This window comes from Phalangium opilio, unplaced genomic scaffold (genome assembly GCF_054372755.1).
Source record: "Phalangium opilio isolate 3A_F unplaced genomic scaffold, DU_Popi_V2 ptg000079l_1, whole genome shotgun sequence".
Taxonomy (NCBI): domain Eukaryota; kingdom Metazoa; phylum Arthropoda; class Arachnida; order Opiliones; family Phalangiidae; genus Phalangium; species Phalangium opilio.
Window position 1 is genome coordinate 9358465 of NW_028324187.1, and position 20708 is coordinate 9379172.

Sequence of the window (20708 nt, forward strand, 5' to 3'; positions counted from 1 at the left end):
TTCTTTTATGGCTTGGGGTCAGACATCGTCAGCTAGCTACCCGCTTCAATAAGTAGGTCAATTTTAGGCCTAGGTCTACCAGAGCATTCTCGCAACCCCTTGGACCTTTTTTCACCCTCCCCGCCTTTGAAGTGTCCCGCTGCCAGCCGCCACGGTGCGCGCGCAGCTGGAAGTTTGTAAAGTTTCACAAGACGGGTTGAATAGGACGGTTGAGTTTTTGTAGCGGTGGTTTCCAACGGATGTTCTAAGCCTAATTTTAATTATGTCGCGTTAATTAAGACCCCGGAATAATTGTGTTAAGACTACTGAAGACATTTGTGTTAATATTTCATCGAAGTTTGGAAGAAAATCAGCCTGAAATTGAGGTAGGATTAACTTACATGATGTTGTTAAGTTACAGTGAGTAAAAATAGGCCTAGGCTTTTCTCGTGTATCGTTCTGTTCTTCCCCCAAGCGTAACACAATGTCGTAAATCGCGTTTAAATAGTATCCCTTGTTTGACAGTTTAATTAATTTACCATGCCTAATTTTGAACTTAAACCCCAATGAAGATTGAATTTATTTGTAATGTTGGTTAGTTATTATTTAGGCGGGAACACAAGTTGAATGTTTATTTTGACAGTTGATCATGTCACGCGAGGTCAAATTTGAAACTTTTGAAGCCCCACACAGGGCCATACTACTTAACCTACATGGTAGCGAGCGTATTTTAAACCCAATAAAAGTTAGTTAAATCCAAATACTCGTTGCGTAGTACTAAATATAATATAAATCATCCTGAAGCCACCTGTTGATACGTCAAACGAAACCCCGTACATTTTTCTGATTGCAAAATTATATTGTATCATGATATACTGCCTTTAATAAAATCAACGAGTTTTAATGTAGGAGAGATGATTGCGTGAACGTTGTTTATAATTAAGCAATCGTATTTCCCTGTTAACTCTTCCCCATTATGTTTTGTTAGTAAGGCATAGCATAGAGAAACAAAATTGGTTCTTTCATATATTTTTTTTTCATTCTCAATTTTACTTGGAGGTTTCGGACAGTTGTTGTGAATATAATTTCTAGGTCAATATAACAGAAACGGGTTCGTAACCTGATCTTTACACAACTGTCCCACTACTCGACGTAAAAAACATAATAAGCTCGTGTTCCACATAAAAATTAGGACTCCCTAAAATGTCATGACGGAAAACCTTGAAAATATCCCACGTTACCTTATCTTCATTTTCATTTTGCTCCACGTTTCAGTTTAGTTGTTTTACTATTTTAACTTCGAGATTCACAATGTGGGTGCTAGGTTTAGTTATTTCTTAATAATATCTTATGAAACCCTATAATGTCAACAGCAGGGTACTTAAGGATCGTTGAAACTTAGTTTTTATCTTGTTTTGACCGCTGGGAATATGAAACTTAGTCCAATTACTCTATGGAATGTATAGTTTATGGTGGTACTAGCGCTTTAACTATATTTGTATTCGTTGGAAAGTTATGAGCAGGAGAAAATTAAAGTCCAGTATCGACTTATGTCCGGTACGTCTTCTTATTTGCGCACGGACTTGAAAGAGAGAGCGCGCGCTCTGACCCTCGTGACTCTTTCCCGCCTTTTTGTATGTCGTTTGGTCGTCATGGTTACCGGCGCGCGCGCGGGTAGTTTTGCCGCTCCTAGAGTCCTAGTACCGTGTTTTTCCCGCCTTTAAATATCCCGTTAGTCCGTCCGCGTGGTCATAACGAACCACTACACACTACCTATGCAGCTGTCCTTCTGGATATTATCGGAAAACAAATCCCGTATTAAAATTAATCACCCGGAACATTGGCCTCCTCTTCTTCTTCTTTGATTTATTTTTGACGTACCAGTCAGGTCAACATCGATATCAATTGATTTCTCGATATTGAGAATCGATAATGGCTTTATTATTCACGATAAACGCGGCTACATGCACGTGCAGATGGGAACCACGAAGAGGTACCTATTTTTATCAAAACTTTTCGTAACCTAGATTATTTTTTGTCAAACTGTCCCTACTCTCTGGTCAATGACAATGAACACCGGCAATATTTGTTACTAAGTATTTTTTGGAGGTTTTTTAGATAGTTTGTGGAGTTGTTTATTATGTATAGTAAGTTCCCGATACTGGGCACCCTCAGTTGGCCAATATTTAGACGGGAAAACTGAACTATTAACGATTTTTAGGGTCTTGCGCTTTTACGGCGTTTTTGTTGTTAGTTACAAGTTAATGGGGCAACTATTTTGTTTATTTGCATTTTGAAACGTGCGGGTTCGTTTGTTTTGTCTTGGGTTTCGAATTAAAAGTGAAAATTTAGGCCATTCCCGTAAATTTAGGTGCAGGAAAATCTTTTGTTTTAAATATTCACAGTCCATCGAGTCCAATTAATTAAAATTTAATTTAATTAATTAATTAAAACTCGGTATCTATTAATTTTATCTCTTTGATATTTTTAAACTCTTGTGTCTCAATAAATTCACATCGGAAAGAAAATAATAATCATCTTTTATTCTTTTTTAATGAAATTAATTAAATTTGATGAAAGAAACCCAATTGAATATTTAAATAATTCGGCAAAATAAATTCGACCGTTTATAAATTGGTCAAGCCGCAGGCAGCGAATTTCCTGGTTTTTAATTATGAAAAGTAATTAAAAACTTAATTAAAAATTGAGCTGACCCTTCCACGTCCACCTTGAAAGGAAATTGCTTTTGGCAAAAGTGGTGGTTATCGTTTATTGCCCGAGTGTCAGAAAGTAATCAACTTTCTCGGCTTCCCAACTGCAAATTGCTTCTAGAGCAATTTTTATTGGCTACTTTCCAAAATTTTTACCCCTAACCATATTACTTTTGCCCATACTGAACTGAAGATGGGTTTTTAAGAATGAAGTTTCAGTTACACCAGCTGGTGTTCCCGCCAAAAATTGTAAAAACAAAATAGATCAAAAATAGGCCTAATTTTCGGAATGTTGCACTATTATCAGATACGATCAAAGGTTTTTTTTAATAGGGATATAGTAAATATTAGCTTAAAATCCATTTAATTCAATTAATTAAAGTCTAAGAACTTAACTTTAAGTTAACTTTAATAGTTAAAAATGGTGGTTTTATTTACTTAGTTATTTTTGCAGGACCTCGTCGACGCAAAAAGAAAATGGACAGTGAACTTAATAACAACATAAATGATAAAAATAACATGGATTATAAGAATGAAAATGGATCGAAAACGAGTGAGATAAATTTTCTTTTATACTCCCTTTAATCATCCTCGAGAAAGTTAACGCCCTTTTGGGCGAAAAAAAGCAATATTTCTTAATGGATGGCCCCGTTAAAATTCGGGTAATGGCACTACTACGCGATTGAGCGCCTTAAGGTCGATAGAAAAATGATACTCTATGTCATTACCTTTTGTTGGAAGTATATAGCAAGCAAGTTCGTATCACGGGGAATGTTAGCTAACTTTACCTTAGTTTCTTAATGATTCTAGCGTTTATCTTTATTGTAATATCGGGATGAAATGAATTATCTCGCGCTCACGCGCGCCAGTTTTATTAATCATATCATAAGTTTATAAGTGATATGTTCCTTCCATAAGTATGACACTACCTATATTAGCTAAGCCATTGACAGCTTCGCTTTACCCTGAATCTATGACCTATGTCACTCACTCACTTCAAAATTACAAGCTCCAGTTTTTAAGTTACCAGACTTATGGTGAACATATCTTATAAACTTATGATCATATTTGAAAGAGAAAGAAATCAACCTAAGAATGGGTTAAAATTCTTTCATTTTCTTTGTAAAATTTGATCCATTCTCAGGTTGGAAAGGTATATACTATAATTACTTGGCCGCCTTTCGTAACGCTGACAAGTTAAATTGAATCTCTGACTTGATTGTTAGTCAATATCGGATCAATATTTTTCTGTCATCATTTAAGAATCAGGTTACATTGAGAGATGGGTGGAGTTTCTGCCCCACCTTTGGCAAGGGGGGGGGCTAACACTGCGCCTTTTTTTAGTTGGGGGGGGGGCATCCTTTATCTTATCTGACAGGCAGGCAGGCACACGCCGCCGGAAATAGCAAAAATTATAATAAATGTCATATGCAAATTCAACTGCGGAATCACTTATACCTTTTTTTATGGTTTGGGAACTTTGAAATGTCGGTTCAACTCGCGTTTTTAAACTTAACTGTCACTGAACGGTTAAATTAAATTTTTGGTTTATGTTCTTCCTGATTATTGGGACGTCTTGTTCATTTTATCATAAGTTTATAAGTGATATGTTCCTTCCATAAGTGTGACACTACCTATACTTCGTAATGCTACTGAGAGACTTACAGCTCGAGCTAGTTCTAGCAGAACGACGTAAGCGAGAATTGATTAGGCCTACACTCGGTGTTTAATTTTGTATGCAGGACTTCTATCTAGGTCCTATTTAGACTGTAATAAGCCTTTGACAGCGCCCCAGTCACCAGGGGTCGCTTTACCTTGAATCTATGACCTACGTCTCTCACTTCTTAACAAACTCTTATTAACCAGTGACAAACTTATGGAATGAACATATCTTATGAGCTTATGATTTTATCTTCATGAAAGGTCAGATGCCAACATTGGCTTAAGGGTCCTGGTGGTCATAAAAATACCGTAATTATTTCCAACTGTTTAGTTTACCGTTAGTAAAGGGTTGCCAGGTATCAGGGAAAACTTTCGGCCTAAAAATGTGACGTAAAGTCTGGGAATTTCAATCACAAAATTTGGTGGTAGTACTGTGACGTAAAAGGTCGATGGGTCACTATCCAACTGACCTTTACAATATCTTGGTCGTTTTTTTTTTGTCCATAATTTAATCGTGTGGTCAGATGGTCACTGCAGCAGTAACGTCAATGTTGATAGCGACGAAGTGACCTTAACTTCGTCTATTTCTCAAATGGAACTACAAGAGTACGATAGACCACCTGGTCGAGAAAAAAATAATTTGATAAAATGCGAAGATTTGGAACATTACGTTAAAACCATGACTGAAAACCACGGTTTTAAAGATCAATATAATGTAGGTTAAGTAAAGTATTTTAATCTCAATATTAAATTAAATTAAATTAAATGGGAATATCAACATAAACGCTGCCGTTTCTTAGATGTTGAAATTCGGACCTCAAAAACCTTGTACCGAAGGTACTAAGCCTGAAAACAAACCTAAAAATCGTTACTTCGATTTGTTGCCTTGTAAGTTTTCTTAATTAGGCTTAACGCTTTGCCGCCTTTTCTTTAATTCCTTTTAAAATTGCTTAGTCATTCTTGCGACAAAGGCCTAGATAGATATTTTTAGTTTAAGCCTATCAAATACTTTTTTTTAGATGACGAAACTAGAGTCGTTTTACAACCACTTAAAGACGATCCAAACTCTGATTATATAAATGCCAATTTTTGCGACGTAAGAATACAATTTTATGCAACAAATTAGGCCTAGGCCTAGAGGAACATTTTTTTTTATATAGATTTTATCCTAAGCCTACTTTTCCTAAAGCTAATGACAGTTTTTCGTTTTAAACTAAAATTAGGCGTACAACCATCCAAATGGCTACATTTGCACGCAAGGTATGTGTTTAAGGCTTAAGCTAGGCGCGTAAATTTGTTTTGTTGTGAACTTGTGACCAGTTAGAGTTTACTGTGTATATAGGGCCTTTGGAGAAAACGGTTAATGAATTTTGGAGGATGATTTGGCAAGAATTCGTTTGTAAAATCGTTATGGCAGCTAATATAATAGAGTATGGAAAAGTAAGTTAGCGTTAGGAACAGGTGACTTAAGAAATTGGCGCCAAATTTGAGTGCCCGTCAGGTCACGCCTTAGGTCAATGTTTTTCAAGTGCAAAGGCTTAACAGTGTTTAATGTTTCTTAGAAAAAGTGTGAAAAATACTGGCCAGATTCCACGACAAAATACGGTGATATTTTAGTGACTTTACAATCAGAATCGATATTTTTAGACTACACAATACGAACGTTTAAAGTACAAAAGGTATTAAAAGCTAAGCCTAATTTTTTTCCATCGTGTTTTGGACCAAGGCTTAAATATTTATAGGTCGGAAAATCATGCCGACGTTTAGTTCGTCAATTTCATTTTACGGGATGGCCAGATCACGGTGTCCCCGCCTATCCTCTCTCTTTATTGTACATGTTAAAATCCATGAAAAGCTTTCAACCAAATAGCAAAGGCCCAGTTGTGCTTCATTGTAGCGCCGGCGTTGGCCGTTCAGGAACTGTTATGTTACTCGATTCGGCTTACGATATGGCCGTTGCCGAGAAGAAAGTAGACATATTTGGCCTATTATATAAAATGCGTCAACAGAGAATAAATTTGGTTGAAACTCTCGTAAGTTTCTTTTGGTTAGGGTTTGCCAAGGCTTAAACGAGGGTTTTTTCCTATTTTCATAGGAACAGTACATATTCGTACATAAAACCTTAACGGAAAGTTTATTTGGAGACGTTCCTTGCGTTCCGGTTACACATTTAGTTATGTATTATAACAGATTAAGACTGACTGAGAAAGATAACCAAAAAACTAGGTTGCAATTGCAATACGAGGTTAGTTTTTACATTTAATTATACTTTAATTGAGATTAGGTTATATTTTGTTTACTCGGCAAATTCTAGAAATTAACGAAACTAACTCCGCCATTACCAAACGAACGTTTTATCGCTGCTCAAGCGCCCGATTACAAGTGCAAAAATCGAACTGAATTAATATTATCACGTAAGTTAGCTTTAATTGCAGTTAATTATAACTTAATTAATATATTGTTATTTAAAAGCTGAATGTGGAAGACCAGTTTTAAGAGCTGGTGCCTCGCAAAATTACATAAACGCGGTTTATGTTAATGTAAGTTCAATACTTATTTATTTGTTTTAATTTATTTATTATATCATAATATTTTTATTTTAGGGTTATGGGAAAGAGAACGCGTTTCTTGCGACGCAATTTCCATTACACGAAACTGTGAAAGATTTTTGGCAATTAGTTTATGAAACTGGGGCCAGAACAATAGTCACTTTGAATGAAATTCCCAAAAATGACGAAGTAAGATAAAGGCCTATTTGTAATTAACATTTTTTCTTTAACCATTACTTATTATTAATAGACGTGTCCAGTATTTTGGCCTGAATCTGGTAGTGTTTATTACGGAAGCATTAAATTAGATCACGCTACGACGGATCAAGTGCCAAACTTCAAAATTAGACAACTGAAACTTAAAAACGTTGATGAAGTGAGCACGTGGCTTGCACGTTTTTTGAATTTCCCGCCATTTTTAGTTCTCTTTTTGTCCGATAGATGGGGTGTAATACCAGGGTTCTATGTATATTTTAGCTGGCGTCGCGTGGGGTGTTGGTAAATGGCGCCATCTAGTTCAAAAATATTAAATATTTCGCCCCGTTTTTAAATTTTTTTCAGTCGAAACGAAGTCGAACTATCAAACAATTTCACATGACTGGTTGGTTGAAAGATGACGTAGCCTTACCCAGCGTTGAAGGTGTTATCAGGTTGCTAATGAAAGTTGAAAAATGGCAAGCCAAATCGGGAAATCATCCTATAATTGTTTGTTGTTTGTAAGTTTTTATTTTCCGATGGTTTTTTGGTTTTTTCTAAATTGTTTTTTAAACTTTTAAATTTTTTTTTCAGTAATGGCAACAAAGCTTGCGGACTTTATTGCGCCGCTTCCTACATGTCTGATAGTATTTTAAATGAAAAACAAGTTGATGTTTTTACAGCTGTTCGAACAATAAGGTAATTTAATTAATTTTCTTTTAAAATTAATGTAAATTTAATTATTTATTTAATAATATTTAGATTAAATCGCCCACAATTTGTGCCCAAAGTAAGAATTTAAAAAGTTACAATTAACTTAATTTTAATTTAATTAAGTTTGATCTTAGGATCCTAATTAATGCTAATTAATTTTAATTAAAGGAACAATATCGTTGGCTCTATGAAATTGGTTGCGCATTGGCGAAAGCTTATGGACATTTTTAAACATTAGAGAAAAGTTAAAAAAGAAATGTAAAAATGTTCCTTCTCATATCATGGAATTTAAGGTAAAGATTTTTAATTTTATAAATTAAATCCATTGATGAAATGAAATGGTGAGTGAAATATTATTTTATTTTACTGTAAAAATAATTATTTTAACTAACAAAACCTAAAAAAACAAAACGGTCCATCATGAAATAAAATAAAATAATTTAAAGGGAAAATCAAAAAATTTAAAATTCCAAAAATGCCTTTTTAAAATTTAAGAAAAACAAAGTTTAAATGTGAATGAATTTTTAATGTGATATTATAAATTTATATATATTAATATACGATACAGAAATTTAACACTTAAAATATTCCATTTTTAATATTTTAATTAAACAAATATTAATTGATGTTTTATTATAACTTAAGGAAACTTACTCAACCTTAGTTCAAGAAAAAAAAGAGATATTAATTAAATTAAGGCTTAAGTGATTAGAATCTCTTTGTTTAATTACTTCAATTATCTAAGATAGCCTTAATGATTTATTTTTAAAAGCATTACTCGTTAGGCTTAATCATTCCTTTTTGTTAAGAGTACATTACATTTTTGTTTAAATGTTTATTAAATGTTGTAAATATATATTTTAAATATATTTTTCACCCCTAAATTAAAAATAATGGGACCAAGAAATATATTTAATTAAACTTCAAGCACTGTTTTTATTTTTAAATAAATAAAATAAAAACAAACATTAATTTTTAATATAAAGTCTTTATTTAATCATTTAATTCAGTAATTAAATTGATTTTAATTATAATTTTAATACAAAAATATTCAAAATTAAATTTTATTATAGATGCGTATTATGGCAACTGCAAGAAGACCCAGGGTTCAAAGTTCATTGTTCTTTCCTTGAGAGAAAACTGCCGGTAAATCTTTTTCAATATCCTAAAAAATTAATTATTAATTTTCCTTCTTTTAAATTAAGTTAATTTAATTAAGTATTTAATTACCAATGGGGAAGTGTTAGGAGAATACCGTTTAATAGGTTGTCCATTTTTATCAACTAGAAACTTAGTAAAATTCCATTTTATGAAATCTCCGAGAGTTCCCCCTTGTTTATTTTTAAGATATTTCCATAATGGATGAGCGTCATCGCCATTAACGTTAATTTTACTGAACAAATCAAATTCTACGTTTAGTTTTTGGCAAAATTCTTGGATTTGGGTTTCACTTCCAGGTTCCTAAGTTCAAATTTGGAAGTAATAGGTAAGTACTCTATCCGTGACCTTTGGTTGTAGGTCAAAAATAGCCTACTTGGGATAAGAATTGGTTACTGGGAAAGCCCAAAATACGTAATCCCTCAGTTTGAGAGTATTTTTCATGGAGTTTGTTTAAATCGGCGTAGTTTGAAGAAGTTAAACCACATTTTGAGGCAACATTAACGATTATTACTGGGTGCCCTCTGTGTAGTCACAAGTGTTTTTAGGTAGAAAATTAACATAAATTGCCGATTTTTGGATTCCTGACATTCTTACCTATATTTTTCCAATGAAATATCGTTCCCTTTGATATCTTTCGCGCTAAAATCATAGATTGAAGCGGCATTTTGCCAATCTTTATTGTCAGCCTGGGATGAAAATGATAGTTGCATGTTTAAGGTTAAAATAACAAGGCATAACAACACCTGCAAAACCTAAAAATTAAATTTCCCCATTTAGGCTTAGCTCGTGCAACTATTATAAACCATGAACCAAGCGGGAGGCTTAATGACAATTAATTAACAATTAAATGAGAATTAAATCTTCCTTTACCATGTTGAAGTCTCGGAGAAAAAAAAGCTACAAGTCACTGTGGGTGGGGCGAGCACTTAACCTGCGTGATCGAGTGGGCTGTGGCGGTACTCAGCCGGTCACGAGGTTCGTGGCACCCGCTTGTGGCGCCATCCCATTGCAGCCAAGAGAACTAAAAGAAAAGGCGGGAAGACCCAATTAACTATATCACGCGCTTGTGGCGCCATCCCGGTGCAACCAAGGGAACTAAAATAAAAAGCGGGAAATTGATTGACTGATTTCAAGAATACATGTACTTATATATTTATTATCTATTCTTCAAGATGGCGACACCATCGCGTGATAAACTTCGAAGCTGTCCGTCCGTCCCATGTTTTCAAAAGTATCCCACGTACCCCAATAGGCAGGTTAACGCAAAGGCCACTCTAGTGGTACTTTTCTCAATTCCATGGTTGACCACAATGATGTAATCCAAGGCAGGGCAGGAAATAAGGAAAACATTTGATTTAAAATTGAGGAATTTTATTCATAATTAATATAAGGCAGTTATTGTTAATTTTATTAAGCAAGATTGAACTATAGTGTTTGTCTTTTTAATTAAAGTAGTTAGCGAGATTTCAATTTAATTCTATTTAAATTTTGGGCCAATTTTTTAAGACAAGAACATCGGAATAAGCTGGTCCAATTGAAGGATTCAGAGCATATTCTTCATACAAAAATGAGTCCCAAAATTTTAAAAGTAAAATGAAACCAAATCTCGTTAAGTGCCGCTTAAAATGACTTAGAAATACTTGGGGAGATCCTTCTCAATATCCTGTAAATAATAATAGTTTAATTTAATTTAATTTAATTTAATTACAAGTTAATTTTAGACAGACTAGTCTTTACCAGAGGTGGATCTTTAGGACCGTATCTTTTAACGGGTTGTCCATTTTTGTCAATTAGAAACTTGGTAAAATTCCATTTAATGAAATTTCCCAATGTTCCCCCTTGTTTGTGTTTTAAATATTTCCAAAGAGGGTGAGCATCATCTCCGTTCACGTTGATCTTAGCAAAAAGATCAAATTGAACGTTCCATTTTTTCACAAACTCTTTGATATCTGCAGCAGTTCCAGGTTCCTTAAATTATTATTATGTTAATTAGGTACTACTTGACAATTAATTAATAATTAATTAATTGTCTATACTTGTCCACCAAACTGATTGCAGGGAAATGCCAGAATACGCAAGCCCTTAGACTCTCCATAGCGTTCATAGAGAGTTTGGAGCTCAGCATAATTCTGGGGGGTCAAACCTCACTTTGAGGCGACATTTACAATGATTGCAACGTGTCCCCTGATTCAAGTTGATTAAGAATTTAGGATTAAGTTAATTAATTAATCAGTATTTTTTTTTTTTTTCAAAGTACCGATATTTTTCAAGGGAAACATCATTGCCATCAATATCCTTTGCATTGAATTCGTAGATGGATGAGGCTGTTTTCCAGTTTTCATTACCTGCCTGAGATGAAAATGAGAAGATGTATGGATATATGAAAGCGAATAATATCAATGCCAGTAGAACTCCGGTACTAAAGGCCAACAAAAACACGCAACAAACGCGACGAATCAGGTGAGCCTGCATTAAGAATGAGATAATAACCTTTCCTACCACTGAAATAAAGCCTAATTTACATGTACTCAAATGTACGTTACTTGGAATTAGTTTGTTAATTAATTAATTAATACCAAAGCAAAGCCAATAGAACATGTAAACATGAAGGTTATTTTGTTTTTGTTATATAAACTAACTACCTCCTCATTAATCAAGGTTACTTCTGTTACGGTAGTTTTTGATTTCGAACTGACATTGCTCCCCTAAAATTTTTGATTCAATGTTCAGTTAATACCTTTCACTACAACATGACTCATCAATAATCAATTTAGTTAAATAAAATTTACCATGGCTGATAATTTCAATGATAAAAGCGTTATCCCGCAAGTTCCAATGCCGATAGAGCGTGGTGTTAAAAGTTTTCGACCTTAATTACAATAGGAAACATTTATTGTCTTGATTAAAAATTTCCAATACAACTATTGCGCAATATTTCTTTAAACCTAATTAGGCCTAACAATTTTTCAAGGTCACCCGTTCGCGTATATCGTTATTAGTTTGTTTTTTACAGAATAAAGAGGGAATGTTAGTATAAAGAATATAAAATGATAAGCCTACTTAGAGCTGACAGCAACATTTAAGTATATATATATATTTAATTATTTACTGATTAGATTAATCACGATTTGAAAATCTATTACGACTCCCGAGCAGCCTTGGAGGGCAGTCTGTAAACATTTTTCGTTACACCATAGCACACTAGATCACGCGCTCAGGAACACTTGACAGCAGTGATGACAGGCCTGGAAATAAGTCCTCACTGAGTCGCGATACCTTAAGGAGCAGTGTTGGGCACATTTATTTCGATATATCTTTTTACCTATCAAAATATTTTTGTTTTCGCCCCTATCAATTTTTTACCTATCAAAATATTTTGGATTTCGCCCCTATCAATTTTTTACCTATCAAAATATTTTGGATTTCGCACCTATCAATTTTTTACCTATCAAAATATTTTGGATTTCGAACCTATCAATTTTTTACCTATCAAAATATTTTGGATTTCGCACCTATCAATTTTTTACCTATCAAAATATTTTGGATTTTGCACCTATCAATTTTTTATCTATCAATGATAGGTTTTTACAAGTTCCCGTGATGAAATAGATAACAGAAATAAGGAGAAGGAGCTTAGTTACTAACTTACTACCGCGAAATTTCCGATTAATTTTATGTGTAATTTCTTTTGACTGATCACTAGAATAAATAAACCGATTCGCGGAAACAATCCAATGAATCTGCAGGCTAGCTTCGGAGGGAGAAATACCGCGAAAAGGGACAGCTTCAAAATAACTGAGGAGTTACAGCCTTTCATTTCTTCGGCATATTGTCCATCGCTTGAAACTTTCGTTCACACCGGGACGGTGGGAACCGTCGGACCGTGGGAGGGGTGGCGAGAGTTAGCAGATTCTGGGTTAGAGCCCTGAGACCTAACCGAGGCTCTTTTTTTTCAGGCGCATGCGCGATTTTTTTCTCCGGACCGTCGGCCGCTAAAATTTACTCTCGCGTGAGTCGCGACGGCGCGAGTCGTTAGGCTTAGAAATTTGAAACTTGGTTTTCTCTTTCTCTAACGTCACTGATGACGTACTTGCGCACCGCTGATGCGTAGTAGCTACTAGTCGGCCTCGGGTAGATCTCTCTCCAGAGCTACCGGGAAGAGGGAAGGAAGGAATTCACTAAAATTTTATTAAATATATTAGAAATATCATTTTTGCTTTCAAATATTTTTAATAGGTAGCGATACCTATCAAATTTAAATCAAATTAAATTTTCTTAAAAACTAATGAATCAGGAAAAGTATCAAAAAAATTCCTTAGGAATCGGAACTTTCAAACTCAATTTTTCAAGCCTATCATTTATAGGCTGATCTATCACTATCAAAATCGGTCAAATGATAGGTAGATTTTTTTCCAACTATCAAATAAAGTATCAGATTCAAAAAAGATATGATAGTGCCCATCACTGTTAAGGAGTAACCTTACTGTGTATTTTAAATTGGGTTCGATCAGTGCGCTGAATCAAATGGAATTCATAACATAAACGATTATTTCGATTAGCTACACCGAACCCTTACAAACAAACGTCATTTATCGTCTGGTGCGCGCGCATTGTTTGGGGTTCCAGTCAGGACTCGGGCCAGACATTTCTCATATGCAAATTTTAGTCAGTCAGTGTACGGTGGGTGGAGCGTTGTGTTAGTGACGGGCTGTGCGCGAAGCCATTTTTTCGATGTAATTTATTAAATTTGCGGTTAAAATAAGTTTACTTTTAATAACGCGATTGTCGAAATACGTGAAAATAGTTTAATAAACGCGCATATGTGCGGGCGTTACCAATAAAATCAGGAATCTTGAACAATAGAACGAGCCAAGGCTTAAGGCCCAGGACGCGGGACTGCAGGAGCAGGAGCAGGAGCGGAGCCGGAGCGGGAGGAGAAAGGAAAAATAGTTGAAGGCAAGCCAAGGCTTAGCGCCCAAACTTGTCTGCTCTGCTGGTGCTGGGAAGCCAACGGTGGTATACCCCCGGCGATATTAAACATGACAGAATACAAACTAGTGGTTGTAGGCGGTAAGTGATACAATTTATTTTTATTTTAAAATTCCTTTACGAGCCCCCGCGATAATATGCGTGATGTAATGAAAAAAAAAAAAAACACATTTTATTCATTGTAAAGTTCAGCTTAAAAAACGTGAAAATAACTTTTGCGTGATTAATATCAGGAAACTCATTATTATTAATCGCTACATGAGTCATTTTCTACGTTCAGATACATTCTATAAAAGTCGGAATCTGTCCTAAGACTAAGCTGAATTTGAATTAGATTTAACTGACAAGTTGATCTCCAACTTCCTTGTTAGCATTATGTCGGAAATATTTTATTGAACCTTTTTGACAATCATATAAGCTCCCAATCTTTGTTAAAAGAAACTATTTAGTAATGGCAATATTTGAACATAATTAAAAAACATTGTTAGTGAAAAAAATACGTAGTTATTCAGTGGGGGTTGCTTTTGAAGCAGCTTGAAACCTTGGTTCCGTAAACAAGGTGTTGTTTATTTTGAGGTTCTGGGAATTTAAAATGAAATACAAACAATCTGCATAAAAGATACCTGCTAGAAAGATATCTGTCTTTCAATAGAAACAAAATTCTTTTTATAAAAACGCGGAGTTCAGCTTTAACCCTTTTCAAGGTTGCAAGACTGTTCAAATATATATCTGAAATTTTTCTTAGGCCCGTTTTTAGTAAACAAATTAGTAAGGTTCCTTTTTTTATTATTTTTTGAAATGCAAAACGTTTAAAGGGAGGGTGAAAAGGAATATTTATGAAACCTCAAACTATTGTTAATTTTAAAATCATCTTGACGTTTCACTATCACTTTGACTTTAAAAAGAAATCCTTGAAGACTGTTTTTGTTATGTGGGAAGCCAGAAGAGTTTTTAATTAGCTTTTAAATATATGTAAATTTGTTATAATAATTCCAAAGCAGTTGCTGTTTGTTTTAAACAGTCATCATAGGTGTTGGGGGTGGGAATTAAATTAAAGTACAATAAACGTAGATCAGGAGTAATTTACCTTTAATAAATGCACTTATTTGAAATTAAACTTTGAAAAGCTTAATTGGTTTTGAATCTTTAAATTGAGAGAGAGTTATAAAGGTAGAAATACGTCTTAAGGGGAAGGTTTTTTTCCCAGGGATCCGTTACTATGGTAACATTGAAAGTTTCACAAATATCTTTAGGTTTGTTTTTCAAAGAGTCGGGCTTGAGATCTCTCTATACAGTTTTGAATGTTTGATTTATTTTTGGAGGGTTTTCAGTTTAATAAAATTAGGAGTGGAAGGTGATTAAATCAAAAGATGTTCTAGGTTTATTTTCTTTTTGATTTCTGGAAATTTGAGGTTTTTAACCAAGCTCTGTTATACGTGTTAAACTTCCCTACGACTTTTCAGTCTTAAAATGAATGATCGGTTGTTTCTAATTCTTAGCTTAAAATTATTGTTTAGCTGGTGGCGTTGGCAAAAGTGCCCTTACAATTCAATTAATACAGAACCAGTGAGTTTAGTTTTAAACTTGAAGGAAAAGTTCAGTTTACATAACATTATACATTAAAAGAACGGTATTTAATTATAATTATAATAATAATTTAATTAGTCTTAAAAACGAGGACTACTACGCCATCCGCCATTGCTTACGTGCGTGATCGAGTTGGCTATGCTACCTTACCCTTACCACCCTCCCCTCTCATCCTGTGAGAATTAAACCAATCCTCTTAGGGGTGGCTATCAGACGTCACTAAAGCAATGGCGGCGCGGTAGTCCTCATTTTTAAGACTTATTTAATGCTAATTATTTTGTAATAAGAGGTCGTATATTTTATTTTAGTATTTTTTCCATTTATATTTAAAAAAAGGCCGTTCTTTTAAGGTGTATCATGTTACGTAATCTGACCTTTAAGACTGAGTACTAATTTTAGAAACTAATTAAAATAATTCGTTAAATTTTAATTGTAGCTTTGTGGATGAATATGATCCTACAATTGGTTAGTACCGTAAAAAAAATTACGAATAGAAAATGAGTTAGTTTTGCAAATATTTTCGGTATTGTGTTTCAGAGGATTCTTATAGAAAACAAGTTGTGATTGACGGAGAAACGTGTTTGTTAGATATTTTAGATACAGCGGGTCAAGAGGAATATAGGTTAGTAAATTTGGAAAAACTTTAGCTCGCACTTTCAAAATACAGTTTTTCCAATAAATATCATTTCTTGGAGGTTAATTATATGATAATTAATTACATTTAAGTCGCGGAAACTATTTTAATCAATATTTTCATGACCATAAAACCCGACCATACCATAAAATATATAAAAATATAACCTAACCTATAATATGAAGGGTAAAATATAAAAAAAACATGGAAAACATATATTTTAATTAATTTCCGCACCTTAATTTTAACCAGGGATAGGTTTAATTTTAGAAGTAGGAATGGAGAACAGAGTGATGTGGGCGCGCGTCAAAGTCCCGGACCCCCTTTTAACGGGACGGAGGGGGGGGGTATGAAAGAAGAGGCGGGTGGGTCATAGCGACAGAGGTAAAAAGGAATTGCGTATTTTTCGCCGTCCCCGTCAGCAACGTCATCAAAACGTAGTTTAAGTGAGGCAATAAGATAATTTAAACTTTTCGTTACGTCTTGGAGGGAGGGACTCTATAATGGGCTATGAGTCGGACTGAAGTAAAAACTAACCGTTAAACTCCATTCCTACTTCTAAAATTAAATCTATCCCTGTTTTAACAAATTATCCTATAATTAAACTTGAATAAATGATATTTATTGAAAAAATTGTATTTTGAATGTGCGAGCTTAAGTAAAGTTTAGCCGTAAAGTTAAACGAAAAGTGTGTAATATTTAATCTAAATTAATTGTAATATTAATGTTAATGTTAGTGCCATGCGAGATCAATATATGAGAACGGGTGAAGGATTTTTACTAGTTTTTGCCGTCAATAATGCTAAATCTTTTGAAGATATTAATATGTATAGGGAACAGGTATGTGTCAAAATACGTAGCTACCATCAAAATATTGTTGTGTCGTAAAACCCTCGTTAAACCTAATTAAGTTTAATTAATTAAATAATTAGATAAAACGTGTAAAAGACGCGGATGATGTCCCTATGGTTTGTAAGTAATGATTTAAAGAATCACAGAGACATAGCAGTTTTAGAATAGCTTTTTAATAAATTATTGTTGCGTAATAGTGGTAGGGAATAAGTGTGATTTACCAACGCGAGCCGTAGACATGAAACAAGCCGCTGAAGTCGCGAGGAATTATGGGATTCCATTCATAGAAACCTCCGCTAAAACAAGAATGGGAGTAGATGACGCTTTCTATACCCTTGTTAGAGAAATTCGAAAAGATGTAAGTACTAATTAGTTATTTATTTATTAAGTATAGTTTTGGAGGGTTATTTTGAGATAAGAATTGAAAAATTTGTCGATTATTTCATCCCAGAGGGAACGTAAAGGTAAAGACAAGAAAAGACATAATCATAAAAGGATAAAATGCGCCCTTTTATAGAGGTTACGATTATTAAAATTAAAAATCAGCTCGATCAGAGTCTTAATTAAGAAAAGACGAACAAACTTTCTAGTTTATTAAAAAGAAAAAAATTAAAAAAAAACCAACCAAAATCCCACGTCATTGTTAAAAGAAACTTTAACCATAAGTAAATAAAAATAACCTAAGTATCCGTTAAACGCCAAGTAAATAAAATGGAGCTATCGCCGCCACTCGCAGCAAAACGCGCACGCGCGCGCCCAAAACAAATAAATAAATAAATAAACAAACAAACACTCCAAGCACAATTTAATATAATTAAAAAAAATATAACTAATAACATCGCCGCGTGTTAGGGAGACAAAAAACAAACAAACAAACAAATATGGCCGCCATTTGTCCAAAACTTATCGAACACTTTTTTGAGAATCAGAATAACAGGACCCTAGGTATTGGGAGAGAAAATAAATAAATAAAATTTATATTAAAAAAAAAACACTAAAGAATAATTAAATTTTGAAAAGTTAATAAATCCGAAATAAAAAATAAAAAAATCCAAGAGAAGGAAATGAAATAAAACTGTGATTTAATAGGAAATATTTGTGGGAAATCCCCCTTCTAATTAACCCTTTCACCCCCCTTAAAACTTTAAGCATCTGTTTTTACGATACCCGAAAAGATATGATATGATGATTATTATTATTATATATGAAATCTCAGCAAATTATTATTTAATTAGTTATCTAGTTTAAATTTCTAAAGAGATTAAATTAAAATTATATTAATTTTAGTTTAATTTAATTAATACTTTAATTTTAATGAATATTGCGTTAAATTAAATTGATTACGTTAAATTAATTTCAAATGTATTTAATCTCTTAGGCAACTTAACTAGATAATTAATTAACTAATTAATTAAAGGAAGTGTTTGAAGAATTAAATTTCTTACCCGGACAAAATCTTTTTATATAAATATATATTTGCTCATTGTGTGGATGTTCGAGTGCGTGTAGACGCAAATCAAATGGGAATATTTGCTAACGAAATAAGAGAAATAAAGATATAAATTTAAATTTTCATAGTTATATTAATTATAATTATAATTATTGTATAGCTCAATATATTCATTAAAAAAATTGACGAAGTTTGAGTCTATAATTCATTAATTAAAAAGGAATATTCTGAAAACAAACCAACTGTTTTTTCTTTCTTTCTTACTTTCTTTCTTTTGTCTAATAATTTGGTACTGAAAAATTCATTCAATAAGCATGGCATATTATATAATATTATTTTTTAGTTTAATTAAAATTAAAATTAAATTTGCGAAAGGAAAGTGAATTAACATATCGAAAAAAAAATTAATAAAATAAAAACGTCAGCCTTAAATGTCACTTTTATTTCATATATTTTCTTTTTTAAATTAAATGATCAAATTAGCAATAAATTTCAATTTAATCTTTAAGCCCCTTTAATTTAATTTCATTTAATTCGACTCTGAAGTTGTTAATTTTCTTTTAATTAGTTTAATTAAATGTATTTCCAACCTTTGTATTGGTATTTTTAAAATTAAAATTTAAAGATGTCGTGCGTGACAATTTAATAATAAATCTAATAATAATGATAATAAAATTACGAGAGTTTTAAAAGAGAAATACGCCGTGATTACGTAATAATTAATTAGTTTTAATTTTTAACGTCAAAATTTATACGGAATATTGTGGTTAAGTTAATTAATTAATTAATTAATTAATTAATTAATTTTAAGGGATTTTTTTTCTTTTAATAATAATTAATTTTTATTGTAAATAATAATTAATAATACGTAATTTTTTTTTTGTTATCAATACATTAATAATTAATAATATTAAAATAAATAACGCTTTCTGTATAGACGTTAAAAATAAGTTTTAAATGTAAAAAAAAAATAAGTAATTAAACTAAACTAAACTAAACTACAAGGAAATATTTAAAGAAATAATTGGGTTTTTTAAATTAATTTATATTGTTCGTAAATAGAATTAATCTTAAGACCCCCCCCCCTTTATCACCTACACCCTGACGTAAAATATTTGAATTAAATTTAATTTAAGCCAAAATAATTTTTTTAATATTAATATCTCTCGCCTTAAATATGTTGTTAATGATGCAAAAATTAATTGTTAGGTGTTTTATAAAAAAAATGGGGGAAAAAACAATTCCCCCCCCCTAAAAAACATTTCATTTCTACATGTAGATGTCTACGTAAAAATTTAAAATACTCGCTTTTTAATTAAATTAAATTAAGTTTAACGAATACCTGATTTATTAGGGCTTCTAGTTCTAGTTAATTATTAAATTACAATTAACATCGCCATTTGTTTAATTTAAATATTTTTTATTGCAATTAAAAACGCGCAATAATAATAATAATTTGAAACTTTAAGAACATTATCTTTGTAAAATTATCTTCTAAAAAAAACCTAAAAAACTGGTGGCATATTTAATCGTAGCTGTTTAATATATCTACTTAAATTTTATTGTCCAAGTTGTCTTTTTTTAATTTTAATTTTAATTTTAATTTTTTTGGCACAAAAGTTAATGAAACTAAATTTGCCAATTACCGGAAACGAAAGGGAAACAAAGAGTTTGAAAAAAAAAAAGACTATAAATATTTGAAATAAATTAGGTAATGTTTTTCTTCCGATACTTTATAAATATATTACGTACCATATTACGCGTAAAACATTTTGGGAAGATATTTGACAGCTAAAAAAAATAAATAAATTACTTTTTGAAGAACTTGTTGTTAATTGCTTAATTAAATCTGTTGTAGGCTTACTAAAAATTAATTAAAATGGAGTAGCGTATCCAGTGTCTGTAAGCCTATTGTCTCCATGGTTGAAATAACACCCATATCTGTCCTCCGCTTTTAACAACCAAGACGTCGTTGGCTGACCCTTCTATCTCTTACTGAAGTTTCATCCCCCCCCCCCGCGCAAAAATGACAACCAGAGGGGCTGAGTGACGTCAGACTAACTCTTCCCTCTACCGAGTTGTTAGCTCCCTATAGAGTGCTGTCAGTTGTGACGTCAGATCCAAGGTTAAACGTCACGAGTCTGCCTTTAGCAATGGGCGGCCATGACAGTTACCGTTTTTTCTTTATGGGAAAACAACATGGGTGACGTCACACCCGCGCTTCT

General features: G+C 32.8%; 4 protein-coding genes across 9 annotated transcripts; 2 read left to right on the forward strand and 2 right to left on the reverse strand.

Moving 5' to 3' along the window:
* Positions 1-56: 56 nt before the first annotated feature.
* LOC149654795 (receptor-type tyrosine-protein phosphatase alpha-like) lies at positions 57-8795 on the forward strand. Of its 2 annotated transcripts, none has more exons than XM_089846453.1 (18): positions 57-365; positions 3133-3243; positions 4877-5067; positions 5153-5240; positions 5372-5448; positions 5576-5612; positions 5695-5792; positions 5915-6031; positions 6095-6385; positions 6448-6597; positions 6667-6766; positions 6825-6892; positions 6956-7090; positions 7152-7277; positions 7463-7617; positions 7691-7795; positions 7859-7886; positions 7979-8795. In XM_089846453.1, exons 2-18 carry the CDS (start codon positions 3168-3170, stop codon positions 8039-8041), a joined length of 1905 nt encoding a protein of 634 aa, XP_089702579.1. In that variant the 5' UTR covers positions 57-365; positions 3133-3167; the 3' UTR covers positions 8042-8795. The 2 variants fall into 2 exon arrangements, with proteins under 2 accessions (XP_089702579.1, XP_089702578.1); XM_089846452.1 differs by having other exon boundaries at positions 60-365; positions 3145-3243.
* Positions 8779-9990, reverse strand: LOC149654796 (uncharacterized). 2 transcript variants are annotated; one of them, XM_089846463.1, is made up of 5 exons: positions 9842-9990; positions 9566-9657; positions 9345-9492; positions 9041-9271; positions 8779-8975 (listed from the first exon to the last, which is right to left on the reverse strand). In XM_089846463.1, the coding sequence occupies exons 1-5, from the start codon at positions 9842-9844 to the stop codon at positions 8919-8921; spliced, it is 531 nt and encodes a 176-aa protein (XP_089702589.1). In that variant the 5' UTR covers positions 9845-9990; the 3' UTR covers positions 8779-8918. The 2 variants fall into 2 exon arrangements, with proteins under 2 accessions (XP_089702589.1, XP_089702588.1); XM_089846462.1 differs by having other exon boundaries at positions 9566-9723; positions 9842-9982.
* A 330-nt stretch (positions 9991-10320) lies between these two features.
* Positions 10321-12226, reverse strand: LOC149654797 (glutathione peroxidase-like). Of its 4 annotated transcripts, none has more exons than XM_089846459.1 (7): positions 12081-12226; positions 11761-11840; positions 11614-11676; positions 11229-11437; positions 11008-11155; positions 10709-10939; positions 10321-10634 (listed from the first exon to the last, which is right to left on the reverse strand). In XM_089846459.1, the coding sequence occupies exons 2-7, from the start codon at positions 11761-11763 to the stop codon at positions 10602-10604; spliced, it is 687 nt and encodes a 228-aa protein (XP_089702585.1). In that variant the 5' UTR covers positions 11764-11840; positions 12081-12226; the 3' UTR covers positions 10321-10601. The 4 variants fall into 4 exon arrangements, with proteins under 4 accessions (XP_089702585.1, XP_089702586.1, XP_089702584.1 ...); XM_089846460.1 differs by having other exon boundaries at positions 11229-11320; positions 12032-12185; XM_089846458.1 differs by having other exon boundaries at positions 12032-12185.
* A 1396-nt stretch (positions 12227-13622) lies between these two features.
* Positions 13623-20307, forward strand: Ras85D (GTPase ras-like protein 1). Its single transcript, XM_089846464.1, has 8 exons — positions 13623-14041; positions 15478-15526; positions 15984-16012; positions 16085-16169; positions 16919-17021; positions 17114-17153; positions 17231-17391; positions 17485-20307. The coding sequence occupies exons 1-8, from the start codon at positions 14011-14013 to the stop codon at positions 17548-17550; spliced, it is 564 nt and encodes a 187-aa protein (XP_089702590.1). The 5' UTR covers positions 13623-14010; the 3' UTR covers positions 17551-20307.
* The last annotated feature ends 401 nt before the right edge of the window (positions 20308-20708 follow it).